This window comes from Neovison vison, chromosome 4 (genome assembly GCF_020171115.1).
Source record: "Neovison vison isolate M4711 chromosome 4, ASM_NN_V1, whole genome shotgun sequence".
Classification (NCBI taxonomy): domain Eukaryota; kingdom Metazoa; phylum Chordata; class Mammalia; order Carnivora; family Mustelidae; genus Neogale; species Neogale vison.
Window position 1 is genome coordinate 215,387,924 of NC_058094.1, and position 21,278 is coordinate 215,409,201.

Consider the following 21,278-nt stretch of genomic DNA (forward strand, 5'->3'; position numbering starts at 1 on the left):
CCCTCAACGGCTGGCGGGGATTTCTCCACAAGGTCAAGAACAAGAGAGCTTACAGTGTCCAGCGGTCCTCACGGAGGGTGCCGGCCACCTTGAGGGAACCTCTGGAGCCTTTTCTATGGAAAGCAGTTCCGTGAACAGGAGCAACCCAGCCCCACTGCACAGGCGGCAGCTCCGTTCCGCCAGTCCCTGTGAGTGCAAGCCTGTTCAGGCACCAGAGGCCGCATCCTCCTCCCCTTCAGCCCTCAGAGCTGCACCCATGGCTCCAGGGTCCATACCACCATGTCAGGGAGAGGCTGCAGGCCCAGCTAAATCTGTGCTAAAACCATCATCATTTGACATTCTGGAAGTGGGGACGAGGAAGAGAAGGGACCTTGTTCCCCGAGAGTTTTGTAAAATCCCCATAAACGCAGCCAGCCCAGAACCATGAGAGATTGATTCTCCGGTCTGTGAGCCCCGCATGCCTGTAGCTGCCTCTCACTTTCCCCTTCTCTCCTTTTAGTCCTTGGAGGCTGACAGAGGTGAGAGGAAGCAGTGCTGCTCCTAAAATGAGATACTCTTTCTCTTAATTAAAACCTAACAAAACTCCAATTATAGGTTTCGTGAGTGGAATGGGCTCTGGGATGATGGACTTAATTAACCCAAAGTTTCCTCCTCTTCCTGTCAATCTATGTAATCACAAGAAAGCAGAACGTTTTGAACATTGTCGGGCAAATCGCCCATGAAGGGGCAACGATGGCAGTGAACCGATGACAGGAGGGGGTCCGGAGCTGCTTTTAATAGCACGGACACATCTTCTAATAATTTCTCAACCTGCTTGAAAATAACTGTTTGCATAATGCCGGCGAGAGGGGGTTTCCGAGGAGGAAATGAGAAGAGGCTTAACTAAGTGCCAAGTGCCGCCCAAGAACAGGCTGGAGCTTCCCTTCCTGTACGTGACGTGCTGGGAGCTCCTTCCGTCTGTTTTGTGCTGTTTAGTAGTGCCCCGTGCAGGTGAGTAGCATGGATTCTCCATTGTTCTGATTTGGCCAGAGACACCCAAAAGAATCCACACAGCCCTCACAAAGTCTCTTTAAAGTCTCTTTAAAGAAAAAAGTATTTCCAAAAAAACAGCATCTAGGATTTTTGGAAAGTTAATTTGAGTCTCACTCATAAGGGACAGCCCAAGAGAAAGAAAAGAGGATGGAATTCTTCCAATTTCTATCCACGCTGAATATGCGGACGCAGGGCTTATTGTATATTTTCGGTGTGCATATGGTCTGGTTGTGGATAGCATGCCATCTCCCTTAGGGAACTGGAAGAAATTTCACGACACTGTGAGCTGCGAGCTCACATGTATTCCCTGAATGTAAAAGGACGTCTTGGTTCTCTGTCCCTCCTAGGGTTTACTACAATGTCCACACTCAGCCCTGCACCTGACCTACACCAGAAAACAACGGTCCAGTCCCGATGGAAGGGACACGTGGGCACGTTTCTCCATGAAACTTTCAGAGGCAGACGATCGATTGTACCCCTCCATAGCTCTGCACCAGTTGTCACAGGAACCCTGCATGTAATACCTCTATCGATCTACCCTCACCGGGTTTTGGAACTATGGAGGGCAGCGACCATATACTACATACGGGTCTTGGCAAGTAGCCTAACACCACTGTGCTTCAGCTGTCACCCTCTGCCAGAAGGAGATAAGAGCGCTCACGACGGAGGATTGTTTTAAGAATTAAATGTGTTAACGCAAACAAAGCAATTCGAACCCTAAGAGTTAGCAATGGCTATCGCTGTAATATTTCTTCTCAAAAGTTCTCGGGGACAGAATTGACTTCTTTTAATGAATGAATGAAAACATTTAAAAATCAATGTGGATCCCAGCCAACATCCTAGTTTTTCCTCAAAGAAAGATCCACAAATGTAACATGGATTCCAAAGACTGTGCTATATAGGAAACAGTCTGAAAAATAAGGGGGGAATGTACTAAGAGGAAAGACACATCAGTATTCGGGGGAAAGCCAGGAAATGCAAAAGGAAGCCAGACGTCACCAATCTCCCAACACGGGAAATGGAACGAGAGGTTAGGCAGTCAAGCTTTCCAAACCGCAAGTGTGCTGGCCAGTGCTCACTGGACGCCCCAGCTCTTGCTGGAGCAACCCTGTCTTCAACACCGTCCCTGTATTCTATAGGATATGTCTTTCGTCACGTGCATCCTTTAGTTTGCTTCCCACACCAAGGCATCCAAATCCCCTTTGCTATTCCTTCCACCTCTCCATGGCCTCTCTGTCCCCGGACTCATTTCCCATTAGTCTCCCTGACGCTGCCAGCAGACCATTCCAAATCCTCCTCTGCCCCAGGACAAAAGCCGCACAGATGTGGGGAGAGCTGGCACTGGGAATTCTAACAGCACCATCATCCTGTCCCAGCGGGATGGTGGTCGTTTCTCTCGGGGACCAGAGGCCGAAAAAGGGGGGTAAAGAAAAAAAAAAAAAAAAAGAAAGACTAGAGACAGAAAATGGGGGAAGACAAAATAAGCCATTGAAATCAAAAAGGAAATGCATGAGTGAGATTTCTATCAGGACACACAGTAGGGGGGGACAGGGGTGGGAGCGGGAGAATAAAAACAAAGGAGCAAAATGTGCAGGGTGGTAAAAGCCTAAAGCAACACAAAAGTCTCTCGGAGGGGTACAAGGAAGGAGGAGGGAGTGGGCAGAAAATATGGTTGAAAGGAGCTGAAAAGCAGGAACCACTGGGGGACCCGGGCTGGAACCCCCTCGGGGTCCTTCCCTCTCCAAGCTGTGCCGGTGGAATTTTAGCTCCCTTCCTCCCCCATTCTCTCTGCAACCCTCCCGAGGCCCAAATTCCAGTTTTTCATAAAGGAAATCAGCAGGCTGTGCATTTGAGAGAAAGTCCCAAAGAAGATGCAGGACAGGGAAAAATTCAAGCCGCCTGTGGCTTTTCAGAGCCTGCGATACGCTCCCGCCCCTCGCCCACAGCCCCGTTTTAAAAGACGCTTCGATGAGAAAGACGTTGCTTAGTGTGGAGCCTGGGAAGACAACTCATCTCCCAAGACTCCTGTGCGGCAGGGGGAAAGGGGGGGCGTCCTCCTGACTGTGGGCCCCACTGCTCACCATAAATGACCTGTGAAGAGAGGGGCAAAGCAGAGGGGAGAGGGGCTCCCACCTGAGCAAGGGTGCAGGGCACAAAGAAGCCCCTCGCCTCGCAGGCCCCTAGAAAGGGGCCCACAGACATCTCAGAACCCTTGTCAAGAAGGCAACTTTATCATCAGGTCTTTGAACAAACTTTACGATTTATATCATGTGAAGCCACAGGAAAGACTTAAACTGGCTTAGAAAAAAAAAAAGAGAGAGAGAGAGAGAGAGAAACTAGAAGTTTTAAAGTCTTGCAGCATTGGAGATTGGCGAGGAATGTCCCTCTCCATCTTTGGCACCAGGTAAAATTGTACTCTTTTCCCATTTACATGAATTCAAATGGATCAGACTTGTCTACCGCAAATCTGAGGCCATTTATAAACACATTGCCACGGCTGCTGTACATTCCGAACCCTGGCCTCCTGGAGGCCTCTTGGAAAAGGCTGTTTTCCTTGTCAGACCAAGGGGACTCTAGAGCTGCCACGACATAAAATTAGGAAAGATTATTTCACGGAGCAGGGGTCACATTAAGAGGATTGCTACAGAGCAGAGAGAGGGTTATGCTTGTCCAGGAGCTTGTCCCTGCCTCCGAGAACACTATAATTTACAGGGGTGTCTATCATTTAAAAGAGACAAATTTTTCTGCAAAAAAGAGTTTGCAGTCTCCGCATGCACAGGCTAATACAAATTGTCATCAGCGACCGAAGAGGTTAAAACGAACGGCAGCAATGAAAACAGGGGAGCTGAAGCGCTGCGTTCTTGAGGAACCTGCTGACGTAGCGGGCCCTGTCAAGAGAGCTTCAGGAAGGCTCCTGAGTAAGTAGAAATAAGGAGATCAGCGTTCAGGCTGAATCGACAGTGCCTAGTAGGTTGATAAATGCTGGTTTCAGTAAGAAATCAACGACGAGTTAGTTCCCACTATTTGACTATAGCACAGAAAGGCTAAAAAACTACCCTCCCTTAAAACTGTCCTGATTCTTGGACTGGAGAGCAGCGTGAGGTTTTATTTTCACACAGAAAGATGGAGTGTGCTTCGTATCTCCAGTCTCTCTCTCAGGTATGTCCTGGCCAATGAGAGACCTGGTGAGGCGGGGAGGGAAACAGAGGCCTCTCGTGACTGTGACCGTGACCGTGACTGTGGGAACAGCTTGCCTGGGAGGGAAGTAGAGGTGAGACGATCTCCACTTGCTTTTCTCATTATCATAAATATTAAACCAGCTAATTTATAAAATCTAACCCCCCCCAAAAAACTGGAAAAACAAACACCCACCTCCCCCCCAAATTAACAGATTGCTTTGTTGTCCTTCCGTTTTGACAGGGAGAGAGAGCTGTGTTGTGTGATTCACCCTTTGCAAGAGATGCTGGGGATGGAAGAGAAAGGAGTTTAGTATTGGAACGTCAGGCTTTGATTACGACCCCGAGAGAGTAACATACCAGCTTGATACACCGCGGGGCAACAGACGCGTGCACCAAACCACAGGTGGGGTTTGAAACCGCAACCTTTCCGAGGCCCTGTTATTTAAAGCCGTAGAAAAAGTGGGAGAAGTGAAAATCTATGGTTTAGACTCATATCATACCATGTCTCATCACTCATGCCCCTGGGGGCATGCAACTGAGGAGAGGAATTTTGTTTTTGTTTTTAGTGTAAGTATGTCCCAAATATTGCACAGATCATACTTAGGCTTAGAAAGGGGGAAACTGTTGTTGTTAAAGAACTTGCAAATAGAAGGAATTATTGCTGCTAATCAACCTGAGGACCCAGAACCAAAGCAAAATATAAAAGCCAAGGTCCAGGGGATTCTAGGTGGGACAGTAATTCAGGATACTGAGAAGGTAAGCTCATCATTTTCAACTGAAGAAGACAGAGGGTAAGGGAGGATGGTAGGTTAAATCTGGCCACAGATAATTTGCAGCTCCTTTCATGGGACAGTGAGGGCCACTTTGCCCTCCCTTGAGTCAGGCCCAGCTCCGTGACCTATTTTAGCTAGCGGAATGCTGCCGTGATAATGCAGAACTTTCCAGCCTGGCCTCAGGACATGTGGAAGCTTCTGTCCTCACCTGCCTGGAACTCTAGGACTATCATCAAACTATAAAGAAGCCTGGGATAAAAGAACAGGTAGAGAGGGAGGCTCAGGTGTCCTGGCCATTCTCAGCTGAGACTCAAACATGTGGGGGAGTTTCCATCTTTAAGACAGACTTGGTCACAATTGCAGCTTCCCGCAGCCTTGTGAGTGAGACCAAGGGAGACACCAACAGATAACTAATGCGAGGAGGTTTCCAGAGAACTGTGTGTGTGTGTGTGTGTGTGTGTGTGTTTAGGGAGGGAACACTAGCTCTTCAAGAGAGGCAGAGGGAGGGGGGAGAGAGAGAGAGAGAGTTCCTAAATTGTGTTAGCAATCAAATAGACGGCCAGTGTCTCACCTAACTCGGGAGAGGGTCTGTAGGTATTGAACGGGTTAAGCTATGTGAGCAAGCATTCAATCTCATTAGGCAAAGGACAAAACTTAGGCAGAAAGGTTTGAGAATGGTCAAGAAGACTTCAACTGGGAGCACTTCAACCTGAGCTAAAGATGAGTAAACGGACAGCATGGGTAGCTAAAGTTCATCTGCACTTTGTGTGGTAGAAATCCTGAGATCTTTTTGATTAAGGGAAAGATAATCACAGAAGCTCTGTGACTTTATGTGTTGCGTATGGGGCTGGGTTCTAACATTAGGTTTTGCCTCTCCCCAGCTTTTGGAGATGTCACTGTGGAAAAGAGAAAACGCCCATGATTTTTTTTCAGGAAGGAGGCAAGCAGAACTTGGGCCCCCCTGGCTTTGTAAGCCTGAACCCCCCCCACCCCAAATGCTTTCACTGCAGTGGGTGGAATGTGCAGGGGAACAGTAGATGAAAAGATGCATATACCTGACACGGCACCAAGGAATACAGCTTACCACCTAGGCTTTCCAGCATAGACAGGCTTGGGACTGTCCAGCCCCGCCCACAAGGGGGAAAGAGATGGTCTAATGATCTGCAATCTGCCTTAACATGCTTTTCTTCTTCTAAACCGTTCTCTCCACCATAACACAGGCCAAGGGTTCAAGCAAACACATCATGGTGAGAAGGAACTGAAGACAAAACAAGGTGAGTCAAATGTCCCTGACAGTTGAATACCTATCTTGTAAGGTCCTTGTAAATACTGAAGGATAGGACATTCAGTATAAGCATCTGAAATACAGTAAGTGTGCGACAACTGGGAGCTCTGTCATGTGCCTGTGGCTTTACAACAGGACTTTAAACACCTATACGGAACTGTTTTCAATTGAATTCTGCATTAGATTATATGTTTTTTTTTTAGCCTTAACTGCCTAAAAATAGTGACTGTATCGTGTCTGTGTGTGTGTGTGTGTGTGTGTGTGTGTGTGTATACACACCGGTCTGTAACAGGTAGCTCCTGTTAGGCACTCCGCAAATACGTGCTGACTACAAGACATGTTGGCTGAACTGAATAAAAACAGGAGCGGAGCGCCTGGCTGACTCAGTTGGTTAAGCGTGTGACTTGACTTCAGCTCAGGTCATGACCTCAGGGTCATGGAGCGCCATGCTGGGATCCGTGCTGAGTGTGGTGCCTGCTTGAGTTCTCTCTCTCCTTCCTGCTTCCCTCATGCACGCATGCTCTCTCATGCACTCTCTCTCTCCCTCAAAAAAAAAAAAAAGAGGAGCAAAAAGGAATGCGCATGTCTACTAATACACTTACTTTTTTCAGCCTGAATCTGGATGGCACAGCCTCGCCGTGAGGGCTCAGAGAAAATCTTTCAGGATCTCTCTGCACCGACATCTAGCAGGGCTAGAGGCTGTTTCAAAAAGAGCTAAGCCAGGGAGACTTTTCCCTGTATTCCAGCTCTTAATTCCTAGAAACCCATAAATGTGGGAAGCTGATAATCATGGTCAGGATTTGGGATGTATCCCTGTGTTTATGCCCCCTATGGGACCATCAAAGAGAAAGATGCTAAGGTGCTTGTTACTTCTAGCAACTATCTAACCATGGAAGACACGAGAGTCACAGGTATTTTCGAAGAGAATGAAGTGTGGCTTAAGTTGAAATGATGCATGAGATTCAAATGGAAAAATGACAGAGAGAGAGAGAGAGAGAGAAAGAGAGAGAGAAGCAAAAAAGCTGGGAAAAAACCATGCTCATGTAATCCTCAGAGTAATGAGCTATAAACATGGATTTGGTACCTGGTCCCAACTAGGCAACTTAAAGCTCTTCCCAAAACAATCCAGGGTCTTATGTCAGGACACATTTGTTCTTGTCTTTTATTTTTCAATCAATCAGCTCCCCAGTACCCTTGAAGACCTTGATAAGAGAATTCTTATAGGAGCCGTTGGGTCACAGCGACCCACACGGGTCGGCGGTCTGTGGTTCCGTCTGCTTCACAGCAGCCAGGGGTGTCGCTAAAAGGTGGGGAGCAATTCTGCTGTTCCGAGGATAGCCAGGGAGACAGCCTGCTTCGACAGCTCAGTTGCTTCGTGGAGAAGTGCCCCTTGGCTCGCTGCGCCTACTTACCGTGGTCCAGGATATATTTCACGATCTCCCCGTGGCCGGTTTTGGCTGCGTGGTGAAGGAGGGAGCAGTGGTCCGGGCCCTGAATTAGCAGACTGCCTCCATTTTTATAGCTTTCCATTAGCTGAGAAAGAGACACAGGAAAAGCAGCTCAGGCAGAGTCCGGAACAAGGGAAAGTACAGCTAACCGATTGTAAAATGAGAGTGATGTAGCAAACCACAAGTGTTTCTAGCCTCAGAGGACACAGGGAAGTCAAAGGGACAAAGCAACGTTCCTGGACCGTGTTAGCACCCGGCTGGCGGGCCGGAGTCTGCCTCCCCTCCCTCCGGAGAGGGTCTGTGGGCACTGAGCAGCCCAAGGAGACTGAAACGTGCTGAATGAGTTATTTCTTTTCTGTTTGATGTCTTTTTCTTTTCTGGGCACTGGTCGCTGTCCCAAGAGAGTGAAGGGCAGCAAAGAGAAGAAACACTTTCCTATGTTGGCTCGGCTTTCTCTTGAGTGAAAGAGTAATTAGGGCCGGAGACAGGAATAGCTTGATGTCTGGTAGCTAAGCTCCTTCCAGAGCCTATGGTTTCTCTCCAGCCTCTAATGAACCTAGCTACCAAATGCGGAAGCTGCTTCCCCCTTTCCCGTGGGAGACGGTGGCACACGTGTGTACAGCCTCTTTCTTCTAGATCTGCAGGCCAGCCGGCACGCCTTCTGCGAGTCATCTAACCTGCACCCAGTGAGGCTAGAAAGGATCCACAGGACGAGAACCCACGGGATTCAGAGAATGTGGCAGGAGAAACCTGAAATACCTATATTGTGAGAACAGACTGGAAAACGACCAACAGATTTTGTAGCCTGAGAATCACGTGGTGGTATGAGGATGTGGTCTCATTTCATGAAATACTGAACATTACAGAAAGTGTAAATGGGTCCCCGTTCTCCAAACTGCCGTATAGGAGAACAAAAAGTCTTTCTGGAACTTCTAAAGGGTAGTTTTAGTACAAAGAAGAACAGAATAAGCCAGGAGGTACCAAGCAAAAGGAATGGATCTATCACCAAGAAACTAGATGGCACATTATTTAAAAAAAAAAAAAAAAAAAAGTAAGCATCTCCTAAGGTCAAAGAAAGTAGACTCATAGTTCATGGTCTCACTCAGCTCCAACCACAGAACCACCACGTGACAGTTGCCAGGGAAACAAAGATGAACAGGACTCAGTCCCTTGGCCTCAAGTCCTTGCCATCCATGGGGAAGAAAGATGTCAAAGACACATGCAGGGATGGAGAAGAACATAAGGAGTTTCTCACAGGGTGAAAAAAAGAGTCGGGGAAGGCTTTCTAGAAAATAGGCCAAAAACGAACAGTTGATTGGAAGTAAAGAACATACGGGGACATTTATCCCTAAACTTCGAGGCTAGAGGACAGCAAGAGGTAGTTAACAGTTTTCCACAAAGAATCTATGCATATCCAGTACTGTTCAACATCAGTCTTACGATGACACGTAGCTCCGTAGAGGATTTGGGCTCAACGGAGCAGCAGAGACCCAGTGCATCAGCGGCCCAGATGCTGCCTTTCTGTGGGTTTTTTGGACCCTGCGGACATGCAGGTAGTCTGTGGGTATCTCATGCAGCTCAGGGCCACGGCAGCCACTCCCAGCAGCCTTCCACCGGACGGCTCCTGGGCTCTCGGTTCTCTGCTGTCTGCTGTGCACTCTCTCTCACAGACACACACACGGTTTAGTAGTTAATATTTCTTCTGCTTTCTGCACGGACTAGACAAACAGAAGAAGGTGGAAAAGAAAGAAAAGGGGAAGAAACACTTGGGAAGGAAAGAGAGAAAAAGAACGAGAAGGAAAAACTCCATGTCACTGCATTTCAACCTCTCAATAAATACGGTTGAGTAATTTCTTAGGCACTTAGGACATGATGGTAATGAAGACGGCCCGTGGAGTATGGCCATTTCCCACATTTCAAATAATCCTCTATTAAGTACAAGGAGAGTGGGGTTGTGTACCGGGGGGCCTGGAAAATATGCTGCCTAGACTAAAGGCACATGCAAGATGAAATAAGAAGATTTCAAATGTAGTTCGCACACTTTTTTCCTCTTAGAAGCTCTGCAAGGGCATTTAATAGAGGGCCTTGCAGGGTATACAGGATAATACTGCTTCGGTCCACAGCTGGGCAACAACACTGAACTCCCAGCTACACTGTGTGGTGAGTGCGTTTTGCTTGTGAGCCATGATTCCTGGACGCACACAGGGCCACAGGCCCCATGTCCGGGCTTATGTGTCTAAAGATGACAGCTTATCAAGGTGTTTGCACCCTTTGTGCCATTTCTTTCCTGTCAATAACCTATTAACACGGTAGCACAGGGGTTTCTCCGTGGATTCAACAGATGCTTTGACAGAACTTGCATGCAAGGTCATTGCTTCTCAGCTCTCTTTTTAAGGTGTTTGGTTTCTTGATCTGTAATGGCACCATACTCCACACAGGCTGGTGGCCTTGTGCCTTACGCAGTTACCAACATTACAGAGCAGATCAATGCCAGTATGGTTTATACAGGAATATATGGGCACTCATGAGTCCCAGTGCCTGAAAAATGACAGGAGACCAAATGTAGCTTTTAGAATGCTCATGGACTATACTGTGTAATGAGAATTTGCATCTCCATTGTGTTTACTAAAAAAAACACAGACTAACACTACCTGCTAGCATCTTAGAGTCCCTTCTATGGAATAGAAACAGTTTTAAGAGCTTGGCATGTATTGTTACAGCTAATCCTCACAACAAAGGAGAGAGGCCACATTATTCAATTTTACCGATGAAGAAATTGAGGCACAGGGAGAATGAGATAATTATACAAAGTCACACAAACCGGGAATGGCAGAGCCAAGATCTGAACCCCAGCAGTCTGACTCCAGAATGTGCATTCCCTCTGGAAGCAGCAGCGGCCACTTCCTTCCCTCTGAACTAAGAAAATGTAAGCATGAATTAAAGTGTTGGAGGGAGATCAGATGCAGCATCTTTCGGGTAGCTGTGATCCCCCGAGTACAAAACTGTAATAATGTTGGAAGCTGTAGGCTCTGGCCTGGAGAATGTTTTTCTGGGTGGTGTCCAGGTAATTCTTACAGATGCACGCATTTCAAGACTGGTCTAAAAAGAAACCTTCCAAATGCAAATAATCCACTTCTGGACATCGTGAGCACTGCACCTGGGCAACGTGCCGCCCGTGTTAATCAGTCGAGATAACCAGCACGGTACCCCTGCATATGTTCTCCACTGCTGGGCAACGTGGAGATGCTGGAAAGACTCCTCTGGCCCTCTCTGCCCACTTCTCAAAAGAGTGCCCTTCCCCCTCCAACTCAGCTAGTACAGGCAGGGGGGATGACGTATGACGTATGAGAGATCACAAAAACTTGGTGAGAAATGACTGATGTTAAAGTTCTTGAAGAATCACCAAAAGTGTGGGTAGGAAGAGAGCTTACCTTCATAAGATCACCAGCTATTACTGCCTGCAAAATTGCTGTGGGAGACAAAAGAGAGATGTCCCATTAGTAGAAGACCCTCTCACTTAAATATCCCAAGGGGCTGGATCCACAGTTTGCAGAAATAGTCTATATTTGAGGCAGGAATCAGGGAAGGAGAAGCATGCCAAAGGCTGAATCTTGCAACAGGGAAAAGCTTCCTCTTCATCCTTCACTACCCTGGGACCCATTCTATCCATCATTCTAGAGTCTACCTCGATATCCCCTCACGAAGCTTAGAGCCACAGAGATTAGGTCCAAATCTGAGCTCCGACACAAGCTCTGAGCGAATCATGGAAACCCTCAGAGCCGGGTTTCCACATCGGCCAACAAGCAGGTCTAAATCTTACAGAATGGCTGAAATGATCGATGAAGTCATGTGGATGTTCTCAACTCTTCTACTAAGGCCGGCTGGGTGCTTAACCATGATTGCTTCTGCTCCCTTCTTTCCACTTCCTTGTACTTTGTCCTCTTAGGGTTCCAAAAATCACTAACAATTTTGCTCTGTAGTGACAGACAACACCTACCATTATGGAAAGGAAGGGGACTGGAGATACCGAGGAGGGAACATGTATGTTCTTTATGTTCTGAAGAAAAGAGCCATGTGGTCAGCATCTAATCCACAGGTGACTCTTATGGAAAGAACTCAAAGTATTAGGAAACCTAATCTAATTGTAAAAATATGTACCTTCAGGGGCATCGAAGTGCAGGTACACGTGCACTTGTACTTGGGAGGTAGAGGACAAGGGACAGGAGGGGACTGCTGAGGGAGGACAGGATGCGTGGGCACCTAATGACGGTGTTGGATCCTAAAGGGAACACGTGCATTCTGTTGGAAATGGTCCCTTTGGAAAAACAACTACTTAGATTCTAGAACTACCGAAAAAATGGATTATTTTAACGCTTGAATGGCACAAAATTTTAGAAAAAAGTAATTTAAAATTTTCTTTCTCAAAGTGTCATTTTATTTTTCATTTTGATTTTTTTAAAGGTTTATTTGTTTATTTTAGAGAAAGAAAGAGAGAGAGAGAGAGCATGAGCAGGAAGGGCTGAGGGGTAGGGAAAGAGAGAATCTCAAGCAGACTCCCCACTGAGCTCAAAGCCTGATTTGGGGCTGATCTCACCACCTTGAGATCATGACCAGAACCAAAATCAAGAGTTGGACTATTAACTGACCGAGCCACCCAGATATCCCAAAGCAGTGCTTTTTCACAGCACTACGAACTTGAGAACCTATAAAGACTATTTCCTTCCCTTTTCTCCAGGCCTCACAGAGCTAGTGGAGCTGTACTGGACAGAGGTCTGGACTAAACACAGGGACCTGCATTATGGTGACAAGTAGGTTGCTCACTTGTAAGCACACACTCTCTCTGAAAATAAATTAAAAAATAAAATCTTAAAAAAAAAAAAAAAAGGAAGACATTGGACTAGGGTCTAATTCTAATCCCTAATTTAGCACACATGTAAGTTTAACAAGGCAATGTTTCTGAATCAATTTTCTTATTTGTAAAATAAAAGTTATAGCTATCCTGCTCATCTGTCTAATGTAAAAACAAAACCAACAAACAAAAGCTTTGTAAGTTCCGAACAGTAGAGTGCTTATCTTTTCAAGATTATATTGAAACTTTCCCCAGAAATCAAAAGGAAAAGAAAAAAAGAGAAAAGAGAGAGAAAAGAAAAAAAGAGCTCATTAATTTAAAGCACTTGTGTATAAAATTTCATGCATATAAGCACAACAAATAATGCAATAAAGGAATTACCCAGAACAAATTCTATTTGAGGAGCAGCAGGAAGGGAAGTAAGAAAGGAAAAAGAAAGGGAAGGAAAGGAAGGGAAGAAGAACGAAAAGAAAGAAAAATTTCAGAATCTCGGGAAAAACTTATTGGCTAGCTGTGGAGTTCAAAGATTTCTTAGAGGAGGTGAAATTTAAGCCAACTCTTCCATGGTAAGTGGAATTAATTAGCAAAGAAGATTTGGAAAATCCTTGCAAGAAGAAGGTAGGATCCAAACAAAGACATGGAAGTTGTGATGTCTAAGAGAACCTGTGAAGAGCTGTGTACCATCTTCCCTGAGGTGGGGAATGGTTGCAGATAAATATTACCAAGTCGCAGGAACCCCCCCAGTGAGCACCTCTTCTGTCAAGATGAAGCACTGGAGTTTATCCTGCAGGTGGTGAGAAACCACTGCAGAGGTAAAAGTAAACCAGAGAAGCATAAAGATATCAACCATGCCAGTTTGACCCCAGCCTCCCCATCCTAAAAAGAGAGTTATGACCTGCTCTCTGCTCATTTTCTCCAGATTGCCCAATATTATAGCCTCTTTAAATGTCTACCCCAGACTCATTCCCGGTATTGCTATGCTTGTTGGTTTCCAGCAGCCTCCCGATTTAAAGTTCCCATGAACAGATACAGGATCACATAACAGAATCATAACCACGAATAATTTCTAATTGTACTAGAGATGGAAAGCAGGGATATTTATTCTTAAGTCAAGCAATACACCCAAGAGTAGCTATTATGCAAACATTATTAGACTCAAGGCTCACTTCTCTCTCCTGATTAATGTCCTTCCCCATGTACACTGTTGTTAAAGATCTCCTCTGCATAAAGAGAGCGTGGATCTATTAGTATTCAACTCCAGATAATAACCTTCTGAAAGATCAAGCTTCAAAAACAAATAATGAATTGTTATGATTACAGTATTATTCTTTATTATTTCTTGAGCTCCAAGCTTGCCTTCCTGCCTTTTCCAAAACTCTTTGCAACTGGGGAAATCATAATCCCAAATGCAAAGAGGGTAAGTCAAATTGCTGATGAGACGTAAAGGCAATTGAGTAGATGGATAGCAGGTTTCCTGGACAATTAAATCACAGAAATGCACATAGTTAGGCAGGAGAGTAAGGGATAGAGAACTGCGAAGTTCGTCATTTTTAGAGCTTAGAAGGAGACTCATTAATTCATATGAAATGGCTGGTTTTTTCGCCAGTGCTAAACTGCTCTCTAGTAAACATCCTGGAACTGAGAAGTCAGGACCGCCAGGAAGGAATCACCATCTTCTGTTTTAGTCTCTCTTTCTTGGGCCTCTATTCCCAATGGTCTAGACATCCTTAGGCATCTTGCATGAACGAACAATGGCTACCTGCTGGAATCAGGAGAGGGACAAAAACAATCCATAGGGTCACTGGCTGGCCACCTGCTCCTGCCGTGCCAGGCCCTGTTCGCGGTTTTGGGGATACCTCTGTACAAAGCAAACTCAGAGAACTGGCATTTTGGCAAGAAGCCCAAATTAGAAAGGGATACATTATAACTAAGCTAAGAGTCAGACTCCTTATGAGCCCCTGGGAGCACCATAAATCGGCTGTAACCTTGGGCAAGTTATAGTTTACCAACCTTCAGTTCTCTTGTTATAAAAATGAAGATAAAATCAGTTCTTTGGGGACTCTGCCTTTCAAATCAGCTCAAGGAACAGAGGACTGACTATTTTGGTCTCCTGTGTAGAACGAACATCATGGAATCCTGATGCTTTTGACCTCATAACACAGAAAAAGAACCATTTCTCACCTATGAAATGAGAAGGTTAGATTAAGGCCAATTACATCTGTAGAGCTTGGCATACGATTACTTCCAAAGGGAGAGAGTTTAAGGTTGCAGTTTTTGCTATGCCAATGAAAATATTTAATAAAAAGTATACAGGGCTTGGCAAAGCCACATATATGAGTTCTCGATAAATCACCCGAAATAACTACATCAACTCTGTACACTCAGGTCTATTTAAAAAGTTTAAATTTTCATATTATTTCTCAGTTCTTAAATTAATATTCTATTTCCAAACCATTTGTCACCTAGTAATGATAGCAGTCACTTGAATATTTTTCAAAAAGTTATGGAAGAAAGACATTAAAAGTACAAACAACCACCATCGAACAAAGAATAGCTTGTAGAGCCCTGGGTTGGGAGAGAAATCAGTTGCAGCACTGAGAAGCATAAATATATATCTGTTTTTGCCCAATTCTGCATAGTTTTTAACTCCTAAATAGTTCATCCATGAAGCAAGAAACACGTCCTAGAACTGTCCCTTCAGAAGTGGTCATATTCTACATTCCAGAACTATTTTGGGCTCTAACCTAAACCTCTCATTTCATAGATGACAACACAGGCTTGACAAGTAAATGGACTTTTCCAGGGTCACACAGATAGTTAGCAATCCAGATGAAAGAGAGACTCTTATTTCTTTCTTTTGTTTTGTTTCTTTCATGTTTTCTTTAACGTTATTGCATCTGACCCCTATGATGGAATTCCTGCCACCATGCTGTTTCCCCTTGAACCTGAAACAAGGTGGGCAAAAACTAAAACAACCCCAAGTAAAAGTCTCATGACAGCATCCCATGCCAAATTAAGTCAATTTAAGAATTCAAGGTCCAAGACTTTTTATGCCAAAGGAGACACTGAATATCGAGGGCAGATGTTGCATTCACACTTCTGTTCATCTGATCATAAAGGGCATCTTCCTACTTGTCCTTTATTCAAAGTTATGTACTGCTTAGTCACCAGATGGCTTGCATTGTCCGCTGCCCAAGAGCCTACTTCTTTTAGATACATACTTCTGCAAAGCCTTTCCTGCATTTTCCTTATCAGAAGCACTCTGTCCAATTTTTCTACTTTGTAAGCAGTCCGTCATGGGACACGAGCAACAAAGTGTGAAGGCTTAGCTCCCCAAAACGAATTTAGTATGATCATTAGATATGGCAAAGGTAACTAACACTCATTTAATGGCATGGATAACTACTGCAAATTATGCTAATGAGGCATAAATGAGAAGCAGCTCATGAAAATGACTGTAATTAGTATTATTTTACATAGCCATGCTCAACACAATGAGGTGAGAGAAAGGAGGAATTCGATATTTTGAAAGACCTCTGCATTTTAATGAAAGCCTAGAGGAGGTTTTGACAACCGCTAATAAGTTACGTGCCAATTATTTGTTAATAGCTAAAATACTGAGGGTTTTTAATATATTGGAACAAATTCAAGATTATTCTTATAATGACTCACAAATCTGTATTAGCTCTCTGTGACTGCATAACTGCGAGGCACTCACGGAGAGCTCCATCATCCCCAAACATAGAGGCTTCAAACAAAACAATTATTTGCTTTGCTCAAAAATCTGCAATGTGGGCCAGGTTTGGCCAAAAGCTTGTCTCTCCTTCGCCTGGCATAGGATGGGTTGCTTCACTGAGAGCTCAAAGATCCACTTTCAAGATGATTATACAGGACAGGAGACTGGGTGCTGGCTTCACCTGGGAGCTTTCGTTCCCTGAGCATGACATTTCATGGCTGCTTGGGCTTCCTCCCAAGATGGTGACTGGGTTTCAAAAGCAGTCATCCCAAGAAAGCCTCTTGGAAGTCACCTTGCCTTGGAAATCATGGGGTATCACTTCTGCTGCTATAGTCTTAAGTCTGCCCACATTCAAAGAGGACCCAGACCCCACATCTCAATGAAAAGAATGTCAAAGTCATATTGCAAGAAGGATGTGTAGAATGGGAGTCAATGCTGTGACTGTTTCTGGAAAACTCAGTCTGTCACATCATACATTTACATTGTGATGTGCTTTGAGTAAGAGGGTTGACACTGACTTAGTTAGGTCTGGGAAATGGCCATGAATAATAGCCTTTGTTACCTGTGTCCTCTATGAGAGCACGTTTTGCACACAATGTCATCTGTTTTATGTCATGAGTATCTCAGTGGAATAAATACAAAAGGCTGACAACTGCTTACCTGAAGGATCAGCTTTTTGGAACAGAAGGAAGAAAGGCAAGTAGAAGACCATGAAAACAACAAGTGTTTGTGAGTTGAATTAAGAATTCTATCTAAGGTAAGCTTTACCCTGGATCTCTCTTTAATAATCAGATGTAGAAAAAAAAAACAACAACAACCAAAAACCAAAAAACACACCATCTCTCCTCTTTTTCCTCCTCTAGTCAAGCAAGAAAGCACTCAGCAAACTCTAGTCCCATTTCCCTCCCACCAGGTCTACCAGCTTCTCCTTCTTTGCCAAAATACAGAATGGAGGACTCAGAGCACACACTTCCAGGATCTCCTCCTCAGTGGGATTAATCTATCAGCGGCATTGGAAGGCCATGAAATGCTACAATGGTCTAATATTCAACCACCACCTGTGCCAATGGCGCTCAGAGTGTGTAACCATAGATGGGAGACTTAAATAGGTTTTGTTTCTCTCTAATGACAGGGTTAATCCTCAAATTGAATTAGTCCCTGCTAATTGAATGCATGAATGCATATGGGTTCTTTCCATCTGCTGCAGCAATCCTTTTGAAGCTACTATTGGCATGGAAGGAGTTTCCTGTTTGGAGAAAAAACAAACAGCCCCCTATCCAGTGTTCCCTCCTGGCAGAAAACCTCCACCTTGCTGCCAGAGGACCGGGACGTGCTCCCTTCAGAAGCGGTTGGTTCCATTTCTCTTATTTCCCCCCTGGAATTAGCTATAAACAGTGCGGGGACCAGATGTCCCTCCCTGACACCCCATTTGTTTACCTGTGGTTGTGAAATCATTCTCTGGTTGTTTCACATGTGGAAACCCCATCTCTGCACTTAAGCCACAAGCACACGGACTGTGTTTTCACTTCTTTTTATTTTGTCTATATCCCATCTTTCAACAAAAACTCTAGTACAAGAAATGTATGTAATTAGTCTAGTACAAGAAATACATGAAGTGCTTGGTTGATACTTATGGTCTGGTGATTCTGTGAGCTAGCATTCAATCTTCTTCCAACCCTGAATCAAGGAAAACTTATTAGGGAATGGAAGAAAGCCCACTGTACTAGCCCCTGCTACGCTTGGCAGACAATTCTAGAGTTTAGACTATTTTCCTATCTTTTCAGGCATCTAATAGTGTTTACTGGATGCAGCAAAACAACATGGTAAGTATCTCATTAAACCAGAAATATTTATATTATGGGTCAAATCAGAGCCTTCTGCTAAGCAATGGTTATTTCCTAGAACATCAGCTGTAAACCTTGGTCAGAGTTAAGAGAAATTTCATGGGTTAATTTGCTTTGAGCACTGGGCTAGAGAAGCCAAGTTCATGGGTGTTCCCCAGTCTTCCCCAGTCACGGTAGGTTACTTTCAGCCAGCTGTGTAAAATATATGCCAAACAGTCATAGGAGGGATGAGAGAGGTTCTTGAAAATGTCCTCCTGAGAACCCATGTAATGCAAAATTAGTATGTTCTCTAGTAATGATACATTAATATTATCATCTTTGGACATAGTAGACAACATTTAAAAAAAATACAGTCCCACCTTCTGCAGTAATATCCAACTATTCCCTTAAAACTAGAAAAATATCACTTCCTTTTTAGTGCTAATATTACAGAATCCCACCAACTGTTCTGTCCAATAACTAGTAAGCCTCCACCAACAGGGAAGGATTTTTCATGGATGTAAAGTGTTTTCGTCTGGTTCCACCTTACTAAATTCCTATTCATGAACCCCAAATAATCATAGTACACGTTAACACTCTTTCTCCTTCTTAACATGTGAATAAGTAGTACATATTAAGATTCCTAGTACGCTAGAACTATTTTAGTGATGGAAGAGATTAAAACAAAATTCTTGCCTTCTCCAAAAGTCCCCCATCTCTAGAATGTCGAGAGACTTTAACTTCGGCTGATGAGCTTTTTTTTTTTTTTTTTGCTTTCCCAGCATGTGAATGCTAAAGCTATAATCCTGAGAAGCAAAGAGAAATGGAAGAACTAATAAATACGGATCTCCTTCGCCTCCCTCGAAAGTGCCAAGTGGAAGCCAGACGTTGCTGCTAATGACTTTGACTGAGGGCCTTGGAGATGGCTTCAGTGCCTCCGCCTCATCCCACCTCTCAACGTCGGGCCGCCTTCCTCCTATGACAGGTCTCCTTGAATTCCTCTGATAAATTGTAGCTGTGTCCTTCAGGACCTCTAAAAGGAACTTGGGTTGCAAAGCTGCACTCATATTTCATTCCGTGAGAGCCGCGAGCAGATCTGACCTGGCCTGAAAGTGATGGATGGTTATTGGTTTTAACCAAACATCAAGACTGTGTATGGGAAATGGTGTTTAAGGCCAGGATCCAAGTACAAAGGAGTGTGTCCTGGAGCTCAGAAAGTTGATGGGTTTACGGGTCATCCAGTCATTGGGATGCACGCAAAGTACCTTATCACTGCCTAGCAGCATTCTGACCACTTTGGACGAGGAAGGCCTTTTGAACTAAGAAGAACAGGTTTAGCCAAAACATTCCTCACTGAAACACAACTAAAACCAGTGAGGAGCTAACAGCAAAGGTTGCTTTCAGGGACAAACACCAGCTAAACGCACATGGAGCAAAAGTGTACAATTTTCTTTAAAAGATACTTTCTACAGCCTGTTTCACTTTAAGTGTAAATACAATTTGTACCTGACCTAAGTTATAATCAAAGACTAAGTTTGAACAATCCCCAGATTCGCATAAGACAGATATTAATTGAAAGCATAGAAAAATTAAGCATTTTACTTCAGAAAAATGAACAGTAAGTTTTAACTTTCACTTTGACATTCTGCTAAGTTGACTTAAGCAGCATCACACCTTAAAAGTACGAATTCTAGGGACGCCTGGGTGGCGCAGTTGGTTAAACGACTGCCTCCAGCTCAGGGCGTGATCCTGGAGTCCCGGGATCGAGTCCCACATCAGGCTCCCAGCTCCATGGGGAGTCTGCTTCGCTCTCTGACCTTCTCCTCGCTCATTCTCTCTCTCACTGTCTCTCTCTCTCAAATAAATAAAATAAAATCTTTAAAAAAAAAAAAGTACGAATTCTAAAGTAAATGGTTAGTTCTGAAGCTTGCTCAGAAGATACAAAATAGAACAGGCTTCAGGATATGGGCAAATCTTCCATGATATTTACTAAAGAACAGATTTTACCAATTGCCGTGAAGAGAAATGAAAACTAAACCTTCATTCTTCTTAGGAACTCCTATATTCTTAAGGAAAAAAAGAGGGATCTATAAAGTAACACATGTATCCTTACACATCCACACAGAGCCCCTGAGTGCTAAGGAAAGAAAGTGGCGTACGGAATCATTTCCTAGGGAAGTTGTGAGAAATTGTCCATAAAGGGAAGATCTGCATTGGCAGAAAATATGAGTGGAGAATTTTCTGTGGAGAAGTCCGGCTGGTGTAGAGGCGTGGGTGCATAAGCGATAAGCAGTCTCCCTTGAGAAAGGGGGATGTCTAGAATGGGGGTAGGGAGAAAGGAGGCGGGAGGGGAGTGAGGAGAGCATCCTGGAAGAACAGCTTCTAAGATGCAGACAGTGATATGAGGCCAAAAACTTTCTTTTTTAAGTCACTGAAAATCACTCACCAACTCCATTGTCAGAATCCAACTTTGCAAGACTATCACTCTCTTCCTCAAATATAAAAGGAGCTTAACTAGAAAGACTGCTGGGAAATCAGATGCCCAAAGAACATCTTGGAGTGAACCGTGTTTTCTGAGAAGGAGCCCGCAGAATTAGGGAAGATATGGGGTCCAGAGAGGCACACGGTCAGAGAAATACAACAAGCAGCTATACAAACAATTTGGTTTCCGTGACCTTTTTTGTGGTCTTATAAAACACCACCTCTAATTTTTTTTTTTTTTTTTTTTTTTGGGCAATGGCTGAAATCATTGCCTTTACTTAGTGGGGCACAAGAGCGGATGGAAATGTCACCAGACTGTGCAAAAGTGAGTGGGCTCTGGCTGTTTACAAATCCTTTTTTTTTCATAAGCACAGGGGCCTTGCTTTGTCAGGAGAAAAGTTGGAAACTGCATAATTAAATAGCAATGTATTTCATTACCTTGTTAAAGAAAGCTACCAGTGTGAAAGCGGCCTGCGGCATTTGTGCACTTGCAAAGTTGATTTTCTTTCTTTTCAGGAGGCGAATCTGGCGAGGTGTGGAAACAGCAGGGCCATGTGTCATCATCAAAAGCAGAAATAGTAAGACCAGCACTCCTTTGTAGGAATCCACACACCTGCCCCATAGAAAGCAGGACATGGGTGTCTCCCAAACACCCTTCCAAAACTGAAGGTG

The 21,278-nt window shown here is 44.4% G+C and overlaps 1 protein-coding gene across 6 annotated transcripts in view; it reads right to left on the reverse strand.

Moving 5' to 3' along the window:
- DGKI (diacylglycerol kinase iota) overlaps positions 1-21,278 on the reverse strand; it is a 438,228-nt gene that overhangs the window by 9,095 nt on the left and 407,855 nt on the right. For all 6 annotated transcript variants that reach the window (XM_044246656.1, XM_044246655.1, XM_044246660.1 and 3 more), the window contains 2 exons: positions 11,149-11,186; positions 7,682-7,802 (listed from right to left, as the gene is read on the reverse strand). In XM_044246656.1, coding sequence (XP_044102591.1) covers positions 7,682-7,802; positions 11,149-11,186 — 159 coding nt within the window. The remainder of the gene's footprint in view (positions 1-7,681; positions 7,803-11,148; positions 11,187-21,278) is intronic.